The 23,303-nt window shown below is 43.9% G+C and overlaps 2 protein-coding genes across 3 annotated transcripts in view; both read left to right on the forward strand.

Annotated features, from left to right (window-relative positions):
• Window positions 1–23,303, forward strand: part of atp8b4 (ATPase phospholipid transporting 8B4) — a 363,747-nt gene that overhangs the window by 316,392 nt on the left and 24,052 nt on the right. The window lies entirely within an intron of this gene.
• Window positions 1–23,303, forward strand: part of nnt2 (nicotinamide nucleotide transhydrogenase 2) — a 75,175-nt gene that overhangs the window by 8,409 nt on the left and 43,463 nt on the right. For both annotated transcript variants that reach the window (XM_078241381.1, XM_078241382.1), the window contains exons 3-7: window positions 8,149–8,378; window positions 12,697–12,914; window positions 16,865–16,952; window positions 20,493–20,581; window positions 21,621–21,808. In XM_078241381.1, coding sequence (XP_078097507.1) covers window positions 8,149–8,378; window positions 12,697–12,914; window positions 16,865–16,952; window positions 20,493–20,581; window positions 21,621–21,808 — 813 coding nt within the window. The remainder of the gene's footprint in view (window positions 1–8,148; window positions 8,379–12,696; window positions 12,915–16,864; window positions 16,953–20,492; window positions 20,582–21,620; window positions 21,809–23,303) is intronic.

The raw sequence follows: 23,303 nt of genomic DNA on the forward strand, positions 1-23,303 counted from the left end.
AAAATCGAGTTCGAGGGGAATTTGGCCATACAGTCATATGTGTATAAGGATGCTCGCATTCCAACCATTATTTTGTAAATTGAGTTTGTGTCTTTATATGCCCTGTTTGTGAACAGAACTCCCACTTACCTGACGAAGGAGCAGCGCTCCGAAAGCTAGTGGCTTTTGCTACCAAATAAACCTGTTGGACTTTAACCTAGTGTTGTGAGACTTCTTACTGTGTTTATCCCAGTCCAACACCGGCATCTCCACATCTTGATGACAGAAGCCAGGGGGTGGTTGTAGAGAGTTGTTTTTCGAACTGGAGGCCTGTGACCAGTGGTGTGCCTCAGGGATCAGTGCTGGGTCCACTGTTATTTGTCATTTTATATTAATGATTTGGATGAGAATATAGGAGGCATGGTTAGCAAGTTTGCAGATGACACCAAGATTGGTGGCCTAGTGGACAGTGAAGAAAGTTATCTCGGATTGCAATGGGATCTTGATCAATTGGGCCAGTGGGCTGACGAATGGCAGATGGAGTTTAATTTAGATAAATGCGAGGTGATGCATTTTGGTAGATTGAAACAGGGCAGGACTTACTCAGTTAATGGTAGGGCGTTGGGGAGAATTACAGAACAAAGAGATCTAGGGATACATGTTCATAGCTCCTTGAAAGTGGAGTCACAGGTGGACAGAGTGGTGAAGAAGGCATTCAGCATGCTTGGTTTGATTGGTCAGAACATTGAATACAGGAGTTGGGACGTCTTGTTGAAGTTGTACAAGACATTGGGAAGGCCACACTTGGAATACTGTGTACAGTTCTGGTCACCCTATTATAGAAAGGATGTTATTAAACTAGAAAGAGTGTAGAAAAGATTTACTAGGATGCTACCAGGACTTGATGGTTTGAGTTATAAGGAGCGGCTGGACAGACTGGGACTTTTTTCTCTGGAGCGTAGAAGGCTGAGGGATGATCTTATAAAGGTCTATAAAATAATGAGGGGCATCGATCAGCTAGATAGTCAACATCTTTTCCCAAAGGTAGGGGAGTCTAAAACTAGAGGACGTAGGTTTAAGGTGAGAGGGGAGAGATACAAAAGGGTCCAGAGGGGCAATTTTTTCACACCGAGGGTGATGAGTGTCTAGAACAAGCTGCCACAGGTAGTAGTAGAGGCGGGTATAATTTTGTCTTTTAAAAAGCATTTAGACAGTTATATGGGTAAGATGGGTATAGAGGGGATTGGCCAAAAGCGGGCAATTGGGACTAGCTTCAGGGTTTTAAAAAAAAGGACGACATGGACAAGTTGGGCCAAAGGGCCAGTTTCCATGCTGTAAACCTCTATGACTCTGTAACGTACAAACTGGAACTGGAATAGGCCACTCAGCCCCTCTAGCCTGCTCCACCATTCAATAAGATCATGGCTGATCTGATTTGTCACCTCAGCTCCCCATTTTGGCTAAAGGGAAGCATCATCCCATGAAACAGACTGGAGATCCAGCCTTCTGTCATCGCCTATTATGCTGCCCAGTTTTGTTTCACCCGATGCCATTTGGCAAGCATTGCAAGTTTAATAGGTGTACTCAAACATCAGTTAGAGTGGAATTTGAACTCATCACCGTCTGGTTAGAAGTCCACAAAAATAAATCTATCAATCCACTCCTGTAAACCATTTAGCTGCTTTTATAACTTTTATCTGTGGTTATGGTGGTGTAGCAGTAATGTCTTTTTCAGCGATCACTCACTAACAAGTATTATTGTCCACCTAAATAATGTTACTGATCACGGGTTCTGTGGTTCCTTGCATGGCAGATGAGCCTGATCCTCGAGCTGCGTCTCTGACCACAAACTTGGCAGGTGTTTCCAGGGGGGGGAATTGGTCCTTGGGCTGGAGATCGCTGGCATTTCTTTCTCGGGCTCCTTTTTTGAACCTCCTCTTGTTATTGGGCGTTCTTGTAGAATGTTTAGAATCATAGAATCCCTACAGTGCAGAAAAAGGCCATTCGGCCCATTGAGCCTGCACTGATGACAATCCCACACAGGCCTCATCCCTGTAACCCCATGTTTTTACCCTGCTAATCTCCCTGACAGTAGGGGGCAATTGAGCATGGACAATCAACCTAACCCATACATCTTTGGACTGGGGGACCAAACCGGAGCACCCAGAGGAAACCCATGCAGACATGGGGAGAACATGCAAACTCCATGCAGTCACTCAAGGCCAGAATTGAACCCGGGTCCTTGGCGTTGTGAGGCAGCGTTGCTAAGCACTCTGCCACCGTGCTGCCCATGTGTCCCTTCAATCATGAGGTTCCTCCAGGCAGGTTTCTTCTGAGCCAGGGTCTCCCAGGCATTGACGTCTATGTTGCATTTCTTGAGGTAAGCCTTTATGGTGTCTTGGAAACACTTCCTTTGTCCTCCTTGTCCGGGTGACTTCCTTGAGCTGGGCAAAGATTTACTTTGGCAGTCGGGACTCTGGCATCCTAAGCACATGGCCAGTCCAGCAGAGTTGGTTTTGGGTTATCGTGGCCTCAATGCTGGTGCTCTTGGCTTCTTCACAAATGCTGATGTTAGTACACCTGTCCCACCAACCGGTAATAGTGTTGGTAATAACAGTGGTAATACCACTGGGCTGGAAAGTGGTGAGTTCAAATCCCATCATGGTAGCCTTTAATATATCAGGGCTACAGTGGTTATGCCACTGGAATAGTAATCCAGATGTCTGGATTAATAACACAGAGGGTGATCGTTCACATTCAGCCACGGCAGTTAAAGAATTTGAATTACTATTTTAAAAATCTAGAAATAAAGAAACCTCATCAGTAAAAGTGTCCACAAAGCTTTTGGATTGTCATAAAAATGCAATTGGTTTATTAAACTCCTGTTGCCAATGTTAATCAGGTAAATATCCATTTACTAAATTAGGCAGCAGAGGATATTCTGGTCACAACCATTTTATTGTGATGCCATAGTTGGAATGCCATGCTGGTTTCCACTTTTCCCTTCTGGATCCTCATCCTGTCCTGAAGTAACATCCCTACTGAGGAAAAACCCAGCCCGTGAGTACAAGCTTCAATGAACATCACCTGCTCTCAATTCACTTTGAAGATGGTCCTACTTTACTCTTAAAGGGACCTGCAATTGTAACATTGTCAGTCAGGAAACTTTGTCATCATTGCCATTAGCCAATATATGACTTCAGTCTCCTATCACTGTTTTTGACTTTATAATGTGCTGTGGCATGGCCCAGCACACCACTTCATTGAAATGTTGCAGTGCTTTGTTACAAGGAGAAATTCTCCCTCCGTGTACCCGAACAGGCGCTGGAGTGTGGCCACTAGGGGATAATGTCAGCCGACTTGTGACTAATAAATAAACTTTAATTTTAAAACCTGCTACCACTTTCACAGGTGGAACTAGGGTGGGCATTTCCAACAGCCCGCTCACCCTGAGACTGAAGTAAATAAATAAACCTGGTTATTTATGGGCTAGCACCAGGAAAACTTACATACAGGAACCATCTTTGCCCACTCTGACCTGTATGTGATCCTAATCTACTTAGTTGATTCTTGACAACAACACTTTGTATTTAAGTAGCACCTGTTAATGTGGAAAAGCACCCCAAGCTGCCTCACAAAGGCATCAGACAAAATGAACACCGTGTCGAAAACGAGGTATTAACCTGGTCAAAGAGGTTGGGTTGGAGGATGTGGGGAGGCAAAGGGGTTTAGGGAGTAAATTCCTGAGCATGTGCCTGGATGGTTGAAGGCACAATACCAGTGGCAGTGTGAAGGGAGAAGAGGATGTGGAAGTTGTTGAAATCAGAGAAATGGGGTCTTTGAGGACAGAGGTTGTTAGAGTTGGAGGAGGTTATAGAAACGAGGCTGTGAAGGGCTTTAAGTATGGGAATTGTAAGTTAGGTGTCAACAGCACGAAATATCAAGCAATTTTTTAAAAACTCTTTAATTTTTTAAAATTTAAAACCCAACATTGCTCAATTCCTTGACAGTTTTGACAGTCCTTTAGCAGCCTGGTAGTTCCAGTGAGTTTGTGCACGTTTTACACACAATTGTATCTGCTTTTAACAATTCTAAAGGGTGCCTTATCTCTCCTTCCCAAAGGTGTCCTGAAACTATTTCCAGAGGAGTACTTCACCTCTCCAAAAAGCTATCCAAATAAATCCACAAGGACTTGGTCTAATCTGTACCTACCTATGTCAAAATTACACGTGTGGATGCAGCTGCTGATATGGACAGCTGCCTCTGTGAAACATGGATGTGCTGTTTAGATCTAGCCCCCCAACCCACCGTCCCCTCCTGCAAAAATGGCAGAGGACAAGTTCAGAGGCAGGACTTCAGATTTGAGCCTCTGCCGGCATTTTTGTGCAGACTGTCCATCTGCGGGAAAATTCAGGCCAATAGCTTTGGCCATCCCATTGCTTAACTGAAGGCTTTGTCAAGAATGGATATTGGGCAATCAGTTTGATAGTACAGCGGTGGTGGAGAGGTAGAGCTGAGATTCGGCATCATACAGGTGGGCATTGATCCCACATCTACAGACAATCCTACCAAGTAACGGAACAGGGAAGCCAGCGATAGAACCATGCCCAGAAACCATGGTGTGGGAATGGAAAGAGAAACATTTTGAAGAAACTTTGATCAGGTTTTGAGTAGGTGAGAGTGGAACCCAGGGTAGCCTGATTAGTTGGACAGTGAGAGGCACTGCAGCAAGATGGTCCAGTTATTACTATCCGTGGGGAAAGAATAACTTGCTATGAAGACCATGTAACTTATTTAATCTTCAGCTCCATTTGCAGTGTTATCTAATGCTACTTGGTTATTTATATCTCCCCAAACCCCTGGGTGACCTTTTATTAATGTTAAACTAAGTTTTCCTGTTGAGCAAACATAAATTGGCAGTGTGATAGGTCATTTTATTGCATTATTAAAAAGGTTGGAGTGACCAGATGGCACAGCATTGTCGTATACTTGGGTGTTGTTTAACACAGTGGGATGGGACAAGGCCACACCCGTGTAATCTCAACTGGACCTAATTGGGAAGGTACCAAGTGATGACTGATGATTCCACGCGCACAAAATCAGATACCAAGCCCATTTAGATTGGCCTCTCAGCAGCAAGTTCAAAAACATTATTGAGACCAAAATCTTATGTTACCTTCGGATGAGGAAGCCCACTTGATCTTGTCTCACAGGATACTGTCCCTCTCGCTTTCCCTTTTAGAGCAACATATTCCTTAAACAAGCTCAATCTTTTAGTCTGAGCTGCTTGTCCTGATAACCTGTACCGGCTGATTAGAAATCACCTTGTGTGAAGAAATACACCTGTCCTAAAATTGTCTATCACACCTGTGAACCAGTTGTCCCCCTTTCCTTCACTCCGTCTGCAGCCATGACCCCAAGCTTCCTGTCGCTTGCCATTTCAACTCAGCAACTTGCTCTCGTGCCCAGATGTCCATCCTTGGTCTGCTGCAATGCTCTAGCAAAGCCCAACACAAACTGGAGGAACAGCACCTCAGCTTCCAGTTAGGCACATTACAGCCCTCCGGTTTCAAAATATTGAGTTCAACAACTTCATATTGTGACCCTTCTTGACGTAGGAACAGAAGTAAGCTATTGAGTCTGCTCCGCCATTCAATGAGATTGTGACTCATCGTGAGATCACCACACTACCAGAAGGACGTGGAAGCTTTGGAGAGAGTGCACCAGGTTCACTAGGATGTTGCCTGGTCTCGAGGGCATTAGCTACGAGGAGAAGTTGAATAAACTAGGACTGTTTTCACTGGAAAGACGGAGGCTGAGGGGAGACCTGACAGAGGTCCACAAAAGTATGAGAGGCATAGACAGGGTGAATAGTCAGAGTCTTTTTCCCAGGGTGGAAGTGTCAATTACAAGGGGCCACAGGTTTAAGGTGAGAGGGGGAAAGTTTAATGCAGCCCAACTATTCTCCATCTGCAGCCATGCCAGGCTAAAAAAAAATCTCATAGGGAATAAGCTTTCCTCCAACTCCACTTTATTCCTACATTTAAAAGGCACTGCAATGGGAATTCTCATGGGTCCTTGCTATGCCTGTCTTTTTATGGTATGTAGCGAGCATTTCTGTTCTATCAGGGCCCCCACCATGACCTATTCTCAGACTGAGTTGAGGAACGTAATTAATTTTGCTTCTAACTTCCACCCTCACCTTAACTCCCAATAGTCCATTTCTGGCTTTTGCCTTCCCACTGTCAACTTCCTATTTCCATCTCGGAAAATAGGTTGCCCACGGATATCTACAATCCTTTGACTTCAATAGCTAACTTGATCGTACTTCTTCTCACGCTGCTTCTCATAAAAACTCATTTCCTTTCCCTAGTTTCTGCCTCTGTTGTATGTGTGATACAGCCAAGAGCTTCTGATGTGTCTTCCTTTTCCCTTAGTTGGGACTGTGCCCCAGGGTCCCCCAGTCCTCAATGTGTTTTTTCTATATTTGCATCTTCAATTCTTCTCCTTCGTCCTCATATCATGATTGAATTCTCCTTATTCTTGCCTCCCAGACTGCCAGCCTCCATGTTTTGGTGGGTCATCCTCTGCCATTTCTGCTAACTCCAGCGCAGTTTCCCGATTGAATGCACCTTCAGCTCCCCTTCTCTTTCAGCATTTCCACAGAGGCTATTTCTTCCATGAACACTTGTCTCCTCCTCCTGCACTCCCCAACCCTTGCTCTCCTTCCTCCGGCACCTTTCCCGTCCTCCTCGCAATCCAGAGCCGCAGACAGTCTCCTGGTCGAGGAAGTGATTAATTTCACTTGTATCCAACTTTCTATCTGATATTTTCTCCTCATTGTGCAATTTTCTCCCATGCTGTGGAGACTGTATACACATTGGGCAATCATTTTGCTGCAAATCTCTGTTCCCTCTGCACGTGTGACAATGAGCTTCCCAATCTGACCTTTCTCCTACATCGTTGCAATGAAACTGAGTAATAGCTGGAGGAACGGCGCCTCATTCATTAGGCTTCTTGCCTCAACATTCATTTTCACAATTGAAGACAAGTGGCACAGTGATATTGTCACTGGACTAGTAATCCAAAGACCCAGGGTAATGCTCTGGGGACCCAGGTTTGAATCTCATAATAGATAGTAAAATTTGAATTCAATTTTAAAAATCTGGCACTGGAAGTCTAATGTTGACCATGAAACCATTATCGATTGTTGTATAAACCCACCTGGTTTGCTAATGCCCTTAGGACCCACAGCATTGTGGTTGACTCAAATGTCCTCTGAAAGGGGAGTCAGGGATGGGCAATAAATGCCGCCCCCCCCCTCCCCCCCCCTGTGGCTGCACGTTGGCACAATGCTTAGCACTGCTGCCTCACAGCGCCAGGGACCTGGTTCAATTCCGGTCTCGGGCACTGTGGAGTTTGCACATTCTCCCCATGTCTGTGTGGGTTTCCTCCGGCTGCTCCGGTTTCCTCCCATAGTCCAAAGATGTGCAGGTTAGGTGGATTGGCCATGCTAAATTGCCCCTTAGTGTCAGGGGATCTAGCTAGGTTAAATGCATGGGGTTATGAAGATAAGATCTGGGTGGGATTGTGGTTGGTGCAGACTCAATGGGCCAGATGGCCTCCTTCTGCACTGCAGGGATTCTATGTCTATCTCTATTCTATTATAATCATTCAGGCACCCTCTGGACGCATCTTTCATCTTTAGCTTCTGCCCTGAATCCGAACCTCTCCCTTTGACTTGGTGCCATACCTACTTATAAACTTTTCATTCGCCACATCTTCCAGTTTTGACAAAGTCATTGTCCTGAAACATTAACCCTATTTTTGTCTCAGCACAGATGCTGTTGGACTTGATTTGTTTCCAGAATTTTCTGGTATTGCTGTACAATTTATATATTTTTTAAGATGTAAAATTTCACTGTTTATTCAAAAATGTCCTAATGATCCAGTTATGATTGCAATGTATCATGTATGTTGTTAAAAGTGATGGAGAACTACGATGGAAAATTCTAGAAAACAAATCATAAATCTTGACTCAACAGCATGCAACTGAGTGGAAATTTTCTGGTTCTTTGTGGAAACATTTGGAGAGGCCCATCTTTTCCATCAACTCTTTGATATCCCTACAATTCTTTTCACTGAGCTTGTTTCTGCTGTTTTATATAGGTGTCCGTTACAAAGATTTGGTTGTCGGGATTCCGAAGGAGATTTATAAGAATGAAAGGAGGGTGGCCGTGTCTCCTGCAGGTGTCCAAGCCCTTGTCAAGCAGGGTTTTACCGTGAAAGTGGAATCGACAGCTGGCGAAGGTGCCAAATTCTCCGATGACCAATATAGAGAGGCTGGAGCCACAATTAATGAGACAAAAGATGTTTTTGGATCTGATATTATTCTGAAGGTATATATCCCGTCGAGGAACTAATGGCATAAACCTACTTAGACTTTGTCTTGAAAGGGAGCGCAGGAACTACAGGCTGCAAGATTCCACCACCTGCCCCAGTCCATCGCAATCTCTCTTTTGATCCAGTCCAGGTGACTCTCTAGGTCATGTCGTCGGCTTTGGGTACAAACAACACTTAAACCCAGATACTCTATTTCCAAGCTTTAGTAACTTGTGCACAAGTGAGAACACGAGGCAAGCAAAATATTGTCGGGTGTTCTGTTGATTCATACAGAAAATTCAGCAGTTATGAGTTAATTACAGCAAATGAGAAACGAGCAATTTTTTCTAATCCTTCATTGGCATACATATCCACCCAATCAAAGGGCCTTTTGCCCTTTCTATTCCAATAGAAAACCAATCCTTCATTAGCATAATAAGTCCCCATATCTTGCTACTTGGTAATTGTCATGGTACCTTGTTCATTGTTTTCATCCTGTTGTCCTAGCCTGGAATGCAGTGTTTATGGAACAAGGTTTTAGATATACTCACTTATCCATGAGTACGTAAGCGTTGACCTTACCGAAGGCCTGATTGAAGGTCTTGTTTGGCTAATAATCATTTTCCACTACTTGACAGAGTTTTTTGACAATTATGGAACTTTAATTTTCACAATTGTTTGTAACCTAACTTCCACAGTCACACTCTCAGAGGTCCTCCTTAAATGTACTTCATCGGGTTTTCTTTGGCCTGCCCCCACCTCCTTCCAGAGTTGAAAGGACATGGCCTGTCAGCCTCAGTTATTTCCCTGTCACAATGTCCTGCGTGACAGTCCTCTAGCATGTTCTTGTGGGTGATGCTGTCTCTCTTTGTGATTTTCAGGATCTTGCATAGGCAACGCAGGCCAAAGACGTCAGCTTGTGTGGCACCTTTGCTGTGACGAGTAAAGGAATAGACATGCCTAAAATATTTTCTCGGGGCAAATACTGCTGAGAGAGATTATGCATGCACTTCATGTGTGGTTTTCTTTACTAATTATGCGATGCCTTTAGCAGAATTTTGAAACCTGTGTGCTGTTGATTTAGTTCAATTGACAAGTTTTAAAAGTTTACCCTTCCACAGGGTGCTGCCCATAACAACCTAAACCCCATTTACTTTGCTGTGGAGAAGCCATTTGAAGTGGATAAAAGCAAAATACTGCGGATGCTGAAATCTGAAACAAAAACAGAAAATGCTGGAAAATCTCAGCGGGTCTGTCAGCGTCTGTGAAGCGAGAATGGAGCCACCATTTCAAGTCTGGATGATCCAGCTCTGTTCACACTCCATGGGCACTGTCAAACCCATGGCGTTTTTCCAGCATTTTCCACATAATGTGGAATTCATTGCAGCTTGCTCAATAATACTCATTTGGCTGTACGGTTGTTGCAATTAAGGTTTGAGATACCCCAACACCTGAACTTATGTGCAGTGGGTGAGGGGGAAAAGGTGATGTGTTATGAAAAGCAAATGTTAAATTTCCCTTTGCATTTCCCTTGTGGAATATGTTACTTTATACATAAATTATTGTCATCATTTTCATTGCAATAAGCTGCGAGATAATGGCGTAGTCAGCAGGGAAAAGACTTCACACAGACCATCTGATGGGAACGTCTATTCCATTCTCGGTTGACATCGAGAGGTAATGGCGCGATGGTAATATTCACTGCCTCTCTTGCTGCTCCACATAACAGCAATACTGGTCGCGGTATTTCCTGATCTCTCTCTGTAATTGGGCTTCTTGAATGACTGCAGGTAGAAAGGCCACTCGCAGGAGTACACAATATCCACGCCCCGTCTGTTTCAAGCTCCACACAACACCTGAGAACTGGCAAACTGAATATTAAGGGTCATAGGATCAGGGAGTTTGAGATGGGGGATTTGAAGGGCTGCAAGAAGGCTATTGAAAGATAAAGTTATAAAACAAATTTAAAATTAATGAGGGTTTTGCACTTGAGAACCAGTGTGATTCAGAGAGGAAAAACATGAGCAGGACCTCCAAAAATACAATTTTGCGAACTTAAGGAAAACTACAGTAAAGAGGAATGAAGGTTTATATTGTAGGTAACAGAATATGCCTCAATATGGTAACAAGATCATACACACAAGCTTTGCTTACCCAAAAAAGGACTCTTTGTCATCATTTTTAATAATTGTGTAGTTTGTCTTCAATTGAACCACCAAATTCAATTAAGTAGTTTGCATGAGAACCAAGACTATATCCAAAAACGTTTGTATGGAATCTCTGTGCAGTATCTAATTATTGTAATCAACTTTAAATTGGCAACAAAAATTGAATTATGTTTTCATTAAATTTAATAATTTTAAGTAAAGCAGATCATTAAAATGAATGTGGCACAATAATTACATTTCTGACTGGGACAAAATTACCAAAAGAAGAAAGGTTGAATAAGAGACTTTCTTTAAGTTTTCATGAAAGCAAAATACTGCGGATGCTGGAAATCTCTGAAAAATAAAAACAAAAAATGGAATCTGAAGTAAAAACAGAAAGTGCTGGAAAAAGTCAGCGGCCATAACTCTACCACCTTGCCCACCACGAATCGGCGTGGACAAGGGTCCGAGAACAGAAATCTCCGGTGACCTCCGGCGAGGACTTTCCGGTCTCGCCCGAGCGAGGTCATAAAATTCCGCCCACCAGGTCTGGCAGCATCTGCGGAGAGAGAAACAGAGTTACAAGTTTCAAAGCCGTCTGATGACTCTTCAGAACTAAGAGTTCCAAAGTAAAGTCATATTGGACTTGAAATGTTAACTCCATTTCTTTCTCCACAGATGCTGCCAGACCTGCTGTTTTTTATTTCTTAAAATTTTCCCCGCTTTTTCTAGACGTCGTGCAGGTGCTCCACTGCGAACATGAGGCTGCTAACTCCAAGCTGACCTAATAGACTCTTGTCTGAACCCCAGGGTAATGTGCTTTCACCCTGGGAAGTCTTCAGTCCCAGTTTCTAATGCTTTCTCAGGAACTGTCCTATGGATTGCTTCCAATTAACTAACCATCTCTGCTGTCGTAGTCATTCTGTAATACTTCCCATAATTGATACTGTAGTCCCATAATTACTGTAAATTCAAACAGCAGGGAGGGAGACACTACTTCGAGTTTAAAAAGTTCAGAAGAAATTTCTGTTAAGATTGTTATTTTCTTCTGTAAAATGTTGCGTGGTAGATATATTCCCTCCCCATTGCCTTACTTGGCTGCATGCCACTTTTTAATTAAATACTTCAGAAAATAGCATGTTAAACAAAATGCTTGTTTGTCTAGACTGCTGAGCCCAATCTCAACTCAAAGCATAAATTTTAATGTCAATACTGTAATGAGGCAGCGCTGAACTATTGGAGGTGCCGTCGTTTGGATGACCCATTCATAGAATCCCTACTGTGCAGAAGGAGGCCATCCAGCCCATCAAGTCTGCACCAACCATAATCCCACCCAGGCCCAATCCCTTAACTCCACATATTTACCCTGCTATTCCCCCTGACACTATGGGGCAATTTACCATGGCCAATCCACCTAACCCGCACATCATTAGACTGTAGGAGGAAACTGGAGAACCCAGAGGAAACCCATACAGACATGAAGAAAAGGTGCAAACTCCGCACAGCCAGTCACCCGAGGCCGGAATTGAACACGGGTCCCTGACGCAGTGAGACAGCAGTGCTAACCACTGTGCCGCCGGTTAAACATTAAACCGACATTAAACCCCATCTGCCCTCTCGGGTGGACATGACCCTATGGCACTATGAAGAAGAGGAGGGGGAGCTCTCCAGGATTGTAGCCAATATTTGTCCCTCCACCAATGCCACCAACCTGTTGTCCAAGTGCTGCCTTTGGGATTGGGTGCTGTGTTCCCTAAATTACAACAGTGCTGACACTTCAAAAGTACACCGTTGGCTGCAAAATGCTTTGGGACATCCTGACATTGTGAAAGGTGAAATACGTTTTTTGAGCCAGATCCCTGTGATAAGTTAGGTGCTATCGGGGTGGGACTCAAGTACATGTAAATCCCAGATGCAACAAGTATTCTTGATCATCATTCTTTGGGCATCTTCCCAGATATTTGCTCAGTGCCTAAGACACTCCGTCCCTCAGGAAGTGTCATGCATATTTCTTTAAATAGTATCTATATAAATGCAAGTTACAAATGTTGCCTCATGAGACTTTTCAAATCTATTTGGCAAATTCAAATGTGGTAACAATGTTGCTTCCAATACAATGTTTCTGCTTGTTATTTTGGCACAGTTTCAAATGTTTAACTATTTAAATATTTTTGATTTTTTTTTGCAGGTCAGAGCTCCAATCTTCAATAACACCTTGGGGGCACATGAAGCAGAGCTGCTAAAGGAGAGAGCCACTCTTGTCAGTTTCATCTATCCAGCCCAAAACACTGATCTCATGAATAAACTTGCTGAACGCAAGACCTCTGTACTGGCAATGGACCAGGTCCCTCGAGTTACTATAGCTCAGGGATATGATGCTCTTAGTTCCATGGCTAACATAGCAGGGTATGACAATATTTTTAAAAATATTGAAATTGGGTTTTAAGACATGTTTTTATAGCTACTGGAGTGCATTAACATTTGTAATCCCAGTGATCAGAGCTTGAACCTCTACTGTTTCTAATCTATATGAATGAACTAAGGGAGGTGGTGGCATAGTGATACTGTCGCTGGACTAGTAATCCAGAGACCCAGGGTAATGCTCTGGGGACCCGGGTTTGAATCTCACCATGGCAGATGGCGGAATTTGAATTCAATACAAATCTGGAATTAAAAGTCTAATGATGACCATGAAACCATTGACGATTGTCGAAAAAACCCATCTGGTTCGCTAATGTCCTTTAGGGAAGGAAATCTGTCATCCTTACCTGGTCTGGCCTACATGCGACTCCAAATCCACAGCAATGTGGTTGACTCTTAAATGCCCTTGGGGATGGGTAATAAATGTGGGCCCAGCTAATGACGCCCGCCTCCCATGAACGAATTTTAAAGAAAATGAAAAAGGAGTGGATTTGGAAACGCCATAAAGTGCGAGGATGGGGGGGGGGGGGGGGGGGGGGGGGGGGGGGGGGGGTGGGGGGGGGGGGGGTGGGGGGGGGGGGGGGGGGCTGGGGGGTGCAGAATTTGAGTCTGTTGAAGCAGCCAAGGAACTACAGAAGAATCCAGAGGGAAAATTGCAATTGACAGAAGGCTAACAGAGGAAATTCAATAAAACTAGGGGCCGGGTAGACAGTGTCGATTTTGGGGTGTGGAGGGGCAGTATATGTATATATGGTGATGAACTAGCTAGGGAAAAGACAAAGGAGGTGTGTAGCCATGATGTGGCGATGCCGGTGTTAGACTGGGGTGGACACAGTAAGAAGTCTCACAAGTCCAGGTTAAAGTCCCAACAGGTTTATTTGGAATCACGAGCTTTCGGAGTGCTGCTCCTTTATCAGGTGAGTGGGCCTCCACTCGCCCGATGAAGGAGCAGCGCTCCTAAAGCTCGTGATTTCAAATAAACCTGTTGGACTTAAACCTGGTGTTGTGAGACTCCTTAAAGAGATGTTGAGAGTGATAGTTGGCTCAGTACTTGGATGTCCTCTATGTCTCGTCAGTTCAAACAGCTAACAACAAAGGCAACAACAGAATACCAAGCTACGGGAATGGAAGGATACGGACTCTAAGTGCATACGGTTTTAGTTTAGGCATCATGATCAGCGCAGGCTTGGAGGGCCAAAAGGCCTGTTCCTGTGCTGTACTTTTCTTTGTTCTTTGTACGTTGCCAGCTCAGGTGGATGTTAAGTATCCTGTGGCGTTACTTGGATGTGGCGATGCCAGCGTTGGACCGGGGTAAACACAGTAAGAAGTCTAACAACACCAGGTTAAAGTCCAACAGGTTTATTTGGTAGCAAAAGCCACTAGCGTTACTTGGAAGCAGAGCAGCGGAGTTACCCTGATGTCCTGACCAGTATTTATCTTCTCAATCAGCATCACAAAAGCAGACTATCTCTGCTCATTACCTCATTGCTGTTTGTGGGAGTTGCTGTGTTTAAAATGGCTGCAGAGTGACCACTTCAAAAAGCGCTAGTGGCTGTAAATGCATTGTCAGTGACAAATGCTTTATGAATGCAACTTTTTTTTAACAGCCTTGTTCTTAGGAAATGGTGGTTTCGCGGGTTTGTTGCTGTGTTAACAATTTATAGCGGGAATTCAAATCTCATTATGGCAAGGAGTAAATCATAGAATCCCTGCAGTGCAGAGGGACACCGCTCGGCCCATCAAGTCTGCACCATCTCTCTGACAGAGTATCCCATGCAGGCCCTTTCCCCGTAGCCCCACATATTTACCCTGGAAATCCTCCTAACCTACATGTCTTTAGACACTAAGAAACAATTTAGCATGGCCAGCCTGCACATCTTTGGAGTGTGGGAAGAAGCTCACACAGACACGGGGAGAACAGGCAAACTCCACACAGACTTTCACCCAAGGCCAAAATTGAACCCGGATCCCGAGGGCTGTGAGGCAGCAGTGCTAACCGCTGTGCCACCGTGCCACATTAAGTGAAGCTAAATCTGGGAGTTTGTGGGCTGGCACCAGAAAAATAACCATAAAAGCTGCCAGATTTTTGTAAAGACCAAGGGGCGATTCTTCCCCCCCAAAAAATTCTAATTGTCGAATTTGCGTAAAAACTGGGGTAAATCACGTTGGTTTTTACAGTGGGAGTTTCAAAATGAATCTCCCACACTCTGTGCACTGCAGAATGCACTCGCACGATTCACGTGAAACATCAGTATTCCCACTGGAGAGGCCGGCAGCATAGCACTGAGCGGGCCACTGTGCATTCACCAATCTGTCAGCATCGAGATCGGTGCGCGCAGTAGCCCCACACTGCCAACCTCCCGATCGCTGGCCTCCCTCCTTCTATCACTACAGAGTGGCAGTGGGACCCCCCCCGCCCACACCAATCTTCCCCCACCCACTTGGCACCTACCGATGCCTGATGAACAGTGCCAAACTACTCACCAGGCATTACCACTTTGCCCCTTGGGCAGTGCCAGGGAGCCAGGCTGGCACTGCCCAAGCTGGCAATGCCCAGGGGACAACCCCCTTATCCTAGACCCTCTTGGGGGGGAACTGATTGCCCCCCCCCCCCCTCTCCTTCACTCCAACGGGGTCAGGCCACTTGCTCTCCGCAAGTGGCGAGCTTTTGTAAACCCCGCTAGAGTGAAACACTCCTGGCGGGGGGAGATTCTAGCGGGCCTGGTGATTTCAGTCCTGGGCCCGCTAATTCAATATAAGTTGCATTTAAATAAGTATTTAAATCATTTATACAGCTCGGCGTCGATTTCTGGTGTGGAGCTGATGGCACCGGAAATCCGGCACCCAGAGACATGCGGATGCATGGCACCCAGCGGGAAGCCCGCTAAACGGCCTCCGCTTGAGTCACCTCACCCCCCCCCCCCCCCTCCCCACAAATTCATACATTAGTTTAAACTTTCAGGGAAGGATTGCTCACCCTGCCCACCTTATCCCAACTAGCCTAAATGTTGGCTCTATATCCCACGCAACAACATTGATCCTCTGTGTCTTCAGGGCAACAAAGGATGGGATATCAATGCTGTCTGGCCAGTGTCACTCATATCCCCAAGGAAAAATATCTTATTTCGGTATGCACTTGAAGAATTACTAAATTGAATGTTGAATAAGTATTCACTAGTGAATGTTGCGGCACTAGTGATTAATATAGCACATGCCCCAAAGCATAGACTGGAATGTAATTTTTTCTCTTTGTGCTTTGTCTATGCTTCAAGTACTGAGTAAGACCCGAGAAAATCTTCAGAGCTATCAATCGGGCTGTTCTCTACAGGCAAATATGATCCTCCTTCAGTACAATGATGCACTGAACTTGTATAATAGTGGATTCCATTTTGTCATTTTAAGTATAAAAACCCAGATCAGGTTTGTCCAATGTACGTCTGTCTGCAAAGACTCTCTATGCATTCCCATTTTTGTACATGACCAAGTGTTGCAGACTTGGGACATTCCAAGGTTCAGGGCTACATGTTGAGGGATGCACAAAAACTTGGAGCAGTCACCAGAGAGTCAGTGTGTGAAAAAGAGACTCCCCAAGACCTTTCAGCTATAATACTCATATTGTAGCCTTTGGGTGTATGAGGAATGACAACGCTGACCATTGATGGCTGAGCCTTCAGTTGCCTTGGCCCTGACCTTTGGCCCTGATCTTCTAGAATTCCCCCAGCAAGTCCTTCCAGTGCTGCTTCTCTCTTTACCTTTAAAAGCATTCTTGGTCACTCCCCGTAACTCCTGCAGATTATTCAGGATCTGTCCCTCTATAAAGTTGCTTGCAGTGATTTTCTACATTAAAGGTGCTAGGTAAATGCAATCTGTTGTGGTGTCTTAACTAGCAGTTCCTTACTAAAAATGTTCTGAAACGAATATTGTTTTTTTTTCAGGTACAAGTCTGTTGTCCTGGCAGCTAACCATTTCGGTAGATTTTTCACAGGTCAGATAACAGCTGCTGGGAAAGTACCTCCTGCGAAGGTAAGCGTTGTTTACCGAACTCTGCGATGGAATTTAAAATTCAGTACAACCATCATAAAGTAGTACTGCGTTGTTGCACGACACCTGCCCCATTGTATACACTCCCCCAGCCTTATAGAACCTGCCTTATAGAACCTATCATCAGTTAGTCATACATTCTGACTTCTGAAAATGCATCCTCCTGAATCATGCTTTTTAAATGAAAATGATGAATCTCATAGGTCTCATGGGTATATGTTATGCTGCCAAGCTTCAACGATTGTGAAATTATACAGCATTTCTTGCATGGTTAGACATCAGTGCATCCAGCACATTCAGATTATCCCCCCTGCTCCTGTATCCTTTTGAGCTAATTAATTGAATTAGTGGCAATCTTCCCTACTGAATAAAGAAGAACTGCATACAGCTCGTATGCAAAATGTTAACTATTTTAGGGTAAGCATTTGAGGAACTAAGCCCCTGTGTTAGATGACATTTAACCATCTGATAATTCACACCAGTGTAAATCCTTAATCTTCTAGCAACAACTTTGCATCACTGGAAATTAAGAAGAATGAGAGGGGATCTAATTGAAACATAAACTCATGACATGGCTGGACAGACTGGATGCAGGGATTGTTTCCTCTAGCTCGTGGAGTGGGGGTGTGGGAGGGAGATCTGGAACAAGGGCTACAATCTCAGATACAGGTTGATCATTTTAGGAGATGAGGAGAAACTTCTTCACTGAGAGCCTTTGGAATTCCCTACCACAGTAGGCTATGGGAGCCAAGTCACTGAATGCATTTAAGAAGGAGATGGATGGATTTCTAGGCTCTAAAGGTGTCAAGGGGTATGGGAAGTGTGCAAGAGTATGGCGATGAGTTAGAGGATCAGCCTTGATCCAATTAAATGGTAGAGTGGGTTCAGAAGGGCAGACTGGCCTGCTCCTGTTACTATTTTCTATGTTTCTACCTTCAGTGCCAGAGCACTGCGATGTGTCTCCTGAAGTTCCAAAGAAAAATGTCAGATGCTTGCTCATCTTTGTTCAGGTGAAAAGAAAATGCAGGATATACTCAGCAGGTCAACCTGTGCCTGACAGAAAAAGAATGTCGAGGGTCAGGCACCATTTCTGGCTGTACCTCCAAAGCAATAACCATCCTTTCTCTTTCAGATGCTAACACACCTATACATCTTGAACATTTTACATTAGCTTTTTTTTTGTTTCGTAGCATTCATAATTTTCTTCTTTTATTCCTCCTGAAGACTTCATACCTTCAAGGCATTTTTTTTTTTGCTGCTTCTGTTCTTGTTGGTTTAGTAATACCTTACTGCAGTTTGCAGACAAGTTGTTTCAACAACTTCCCTGGTAGAGCTTATATTCCAGCTGAGGTTGATTTTAAATATCCAATCTTTGTGGGATGATACTTAGTGAATTAGCAGGAAATTGGTAACAACTGCTGCAGAAAAGTCAGGATTATGATAGTGAGGCTAAAAAGGTATGTACACGGTCCATTAATTTATTTTTTGTACAGACCTTGGACCTTTCTCTCTGTAATTAGATTATTGGGTAAAAACAGACTGGGGATCTGAGAATTTTCAGATATCTTGCTGTACGTGGACACATCACAGTGCTCTGGCACTGAAGGCAGAAGCATAGAAAATGTTGGACGTGGAGAGGATGTTTCCACTAGTAGGAAAAACTAGAACCAGAGGGCACAACCTCAGGCTAAAGGGACGATCCTTTAAAACAGAGATGAGGAGGAATTTCTTCAGTCAGAGAGTGGTGAATCTGTGGAATTCTTTGCCACAGAAGGCTGTGGAGGTCAGGTCATTGAGTGTCCTTAAGACAGAGATAGATAGGTTCTTGATCGATAAGGGGATCAGGAGTTATGGGGAAAAGGCAGGAGAATGGGGATGAGAAAAAGATCAGCCATGATTGAATGGCAGAGCAAGCTCGATGGGCCAAGTGGCCTAATTCTGCTCCTATGTCTTATGTAGAGGAACTCTTCCCCATTGAACGATATTCTGGACTGGCTGAAGACTGACTTAAACTCCTCACAACAGCTCAGTTTTCAATAATGAGTAGGTTTGGGGCTTCAAGTTAGTTACGCATTTGTAAAAAAATGCTTCTCCATTTTTGAGGTTTCCGGGCTAAAATATATAGTTAATTGTTATATATTTTTATCACTTCCATTCCTCCACAAGTGACAATTTGCTTATCAGTAAAACTAATCTTTAAATTATTATATGATGGGCTTCAGTGTGGTATTGTATCTTGAGCATCGCAGCGATGATGACGATGCAAAGCTGTCGAGTTAGTCCTCCATACTGCTTCCCTTTTTCCATACTAAATTCCCTAACAGTGCCTGTCCCACATGGACTGCAGCGGTTTAGGAAGGTGTCTCCCTCTAACTAAGGGCAATTGGGGATGGACAATAAATGCTGGCCGAGCCTTCCCATGAAAGAATATATGGCTGCTTCCCATTGAAAAGTTAGTCTGAGTATAGGTAAACCCCATTGTTACGAAATGGGTTGGGGGCTGAATTCATTTCGTAGAAAAGGATTTTCCTTAAAACTGGTCATGTGTAATTCACCCTCAGAATTATAGTAAAATGCACAAAGATATTAATAACATCAGAGGTCACAGGAAATAAATCTGTTGGTTGTTGAACAGGATGGTATCTGTTCAAGTGATCTCGTGTGTTTGAGGGGAGCAGCCAACTCCGCAGTGTGTGGAACTGTCAGTTTGCAACCTAATCATTCCCGAAAACCAGCGTTTCCGGTAAAATTATTCCACACGAAAATAGGAATGCCTGAACTACTTACACTGCTGTTTTGGCAAAAGCATTCCATGTCAAAGAACAAAATTACAGCACAGGAACGGGCCCTTCCTTCGGCACTCCAAGCCTGCACCGACCATGCTGCCCGATTAAACTAAATCCCCCTACCACTCCAGGGACCATATCCTTCTATTCCCATCCTATTCATGTATTTGTCAAGATGCCACTTAAAAGTCACTATCGTATCTGCTTCCACTACCTCCCCAGGCAGCGAGTTCCAGGCACCCACCACCCTCTGTATAATGTCTTATCTACCCTTTGCATAAAGATAAATTCCTATTTAATCAGTTCCTTTTTATTCTTTGTGTTCACTATAAATTTATGCAGATGCACCATCCTGTAGGAATAGATTTTTTTCCCAACTTGTCTGATCTCTCCCCTTGAACATTTCTATCAGATCTCTCCTAAACTTTCTTTACTTAAAATGAATGAGCTCTACTTCCTTTCAGTCGCTCCCCCCCCCCCCCCCCCCCCCCCCGCAACATAACTAAAGTCTCTCATCTGTGAAATCATCTTAATGAATCTATTCTGGATCCTTTCCATGGTCTGGGTGCCTTTCCTCAAGTGGAATACCCAAAAGCGAACACAGTGCGATAATGGTGGCCTAATCAGCGATTTGTGTTAACAGAAGTTTGATGGAAGTGCTAGTTTTAACCATTGTAATTATGAATGGGTTTTCTTCAGTTTCTCTCTTTAATCTTTACAATGTGTTGTATACCAGGTGCTGGTTATTGGTGGTGGTGTTGCAGGCTTAGCTGCTGCTGGTGCTGCCAAATCGATGGGGGCCATAGTTCGTGGTTTTGACACTAGGTAAATATTGCTTTGTTGCATACAAGTCGATCAAATAAAGTTTATTTATTAGTGTGACAAGTAGGCTTACATTAACACTGCAATTAAGTTACTGTGAAAATCCCCTAGTCGCCACACTCCGGCGCCTGTTCAGGTATACTGAGGGAGAATTTAGCATGGCCAATGCACCCTAACCAGCATGCCTTTCAGACTGTGGGAGGAAACTGGAGCACCCGGAGGAAACCCATGCAGATGCAGAGAGAACATAAAGTGAAAGTAATGATTTGGTAACTCCTAATCCCCCTGACACTAGGGCCAATTTAGCATGGCCAATCCACCTAACCTGCACATGTTTGGGGGGCGGGAGGAAACCGGAGCACCCGGAGTAAACCCAAGCAGACACGGGGAGAACGTGCAGACTCGGCACAGACAGTGACCCAAGCTAGGAATCGAATCCGGATCCTTGGCGCTGTGAGGCAGCAGTGCTAACCACCGTGCCACTTAATATCCTCAATGTAAATACTGTTCTATTAAATGGGAAAGAGAACTCAAAAATTGATAGCGCAATGGTAAGAAATACTTTGGTTATTGCAGCCAGAAAGTTTGAATTTCAACCTCCAGAAGGAGATGTTCAATTCAAAGTACAGGGTTTAATGAAATGACACTCCACCTAAAGCTATTGGAATAAATTTGTGGAGATCCTGATATCAATGCGGAGTTTTTCTTGGCAACGGCATTGGTTGGAAAATTGAACGGAGGGGTCGGCATGCTCTATCTGCAATACTTCTTGATTAGTGATGCTGAGGCTGGAATCGCAGGAAATGTACCCTGTTTCAGAAAGTTAATTTTTTAAAAAAGTTGCTTAAATGTTCAAACTGAACTGATTATGGTTCAGTTTGAACATTTAAGCAACTTTGAGGTTTAAATGTTGGATTTAAGGGGCTTGTTGAAAAGCTAGTGTGTTCCAATCATCATTATATCCGGACCTTTTTACAGAAAAAATGCTGAGGCCGTGTAAACTTTGATCTAAGGCCGTCTGTCTTGTATAATTCTTGTGCAGGGTGGCAGCCTTGGAACAGTTCAAATCTTTTGGAGCAGAGCCACTTCAAGTTGATGTGGAGGAATCGGGTGAAGGGACTGGTGGATATGCTAAAGAGATGTCAAAAGAATTTATTGAAGCTGAAATGGCACTGTTTGCCAAACAGTGTAAGGAGGTGGATATTCTCATCAGCACTGCTCTTATCCCTGGTGAGTGATGACAACTTTGAAAATCAAAACATTAAAAAGATTATTTTCATTTTAGTTATTTTATTTGCAAATTACATTAAGACCTCCAGTTTTCCCTAAATATGTTTTTTTTAACAATGGGTAAAGGTCAAAGCCCCGTTCTATTATGTGCAGTATTTATCATCTCTTATTCTTCTGGAAAACTGCTGTATTTATCTTGGTCACATTGGCTTGATGAGGTCTAGTGTTCAGTTGTACAGCCGGGTATCTGAGGAGCGTAAGTCTGATTGGCATTGCTTTCTTCTGGTGAATATTTCTCTATTGTCGCAGTAATAATTTCCCATGGCATTAAATATTATCTGCAGCAAGGTGGCATGGCCTATGGGGAATTTTCCTTTTTTTTTTGGCAGAGCGGACAGGAATAACTGTATGCAAACCACTGGTCCCAATGGCGCCTTTCTCTCAGAATCCCTACAGTGCAGAAGGAAGCCATTTGGCCCATCACGTCTGCACCGACTCTCTGACAGAGCATCCCACCCAGGCCCTAACCCCATGTGTTTAGCCCGCTAATCCCCCTAACCTACACATCTTGGGACACTAAGGGACAATTTAGCATGGCCAATGCACCTAACCTGCACATCTTTGGAGCATGGGAGGAAACTGAAGCACCCGGAGGAAACCCACGCAGACACGGGGAGAACGTGCAGACTCCACACACAGTGACCCAAGGCCGGAATTGAACCCGGATCCCTGGCGCTGTGAGGCAGCAGTGCTAACCACTATGCCGTCCTTTCTCTGCCATATTGTTTGACTGATAGCTGAGGAAAAGTGAAGCAGTGGATAGCTCACATTTTTATTTAAGAAGGGAGACTGAATAAGTCTAAGCAACAATGGATCAGCCCAAAGAGAAAATAGAAAAAAATCTATAAACCAAAAACATAGTTTGTTCTTTGTTCTTTCTTTGTAAATGTGAAGATGGGTTTCAAAAGGAAAAGTCTTCCTTGACCAACCTAATTGAGGACTTCGAAAATGTAACAGGGATAGTTGAAATGGGTGATGCAGTAGACATAATATATCTAGACTGGCAAAGGCCTCCAAGATGGCACCACTTAATAGACTGACGAATAAGATCAAAGCATGCAGAGTTATGGAACAAGTAGCAGAATGGATAGTTGCTTGGCTGAAAGAAAGGAAAGAGAGGAGGTAAAGGTAGCTATTCAGAGTGGTAGAAGGGACCATGAGATCTCTATGAAAGCAAAGTACGATGGATGCTTGAAATCTGAAATAAAAACTTAAAATACCCACCAGGTCAGGCGGCATTTATGGAGAGAGAAAACTGTTAAAATTTTAGGCCAATGATCTTTTGTCTGAGCTAAACCAATTCTGATGAACAGTGCACATGTACAACTTACCTCATACATTTGCCTAAGTTCAATGCAGACCAAATGGATTGCGTTCCCTTTGTGCTCAAAGTCAGTGTTTTGTTTGTTAAGTACCTCCCCAGCTCAAGTGTCAA

The sequence above is a fragment of the Mustelus asterias genome, chromosome 24 (genome assembly GCF_964213995.1).
Source record: "Mustelus asterias chromosome 24, sMusAst1.hap1.1, whole genome shotgun sequence".
In the NCBI taxonomy this organism is placed as follows: domain Eukaryota; kingdom Metazoa; phylum Chordata; class Chondrichthyes; order Carcharhiniformes; family Triakidae; genus Mustelus; species Mustelus asterias.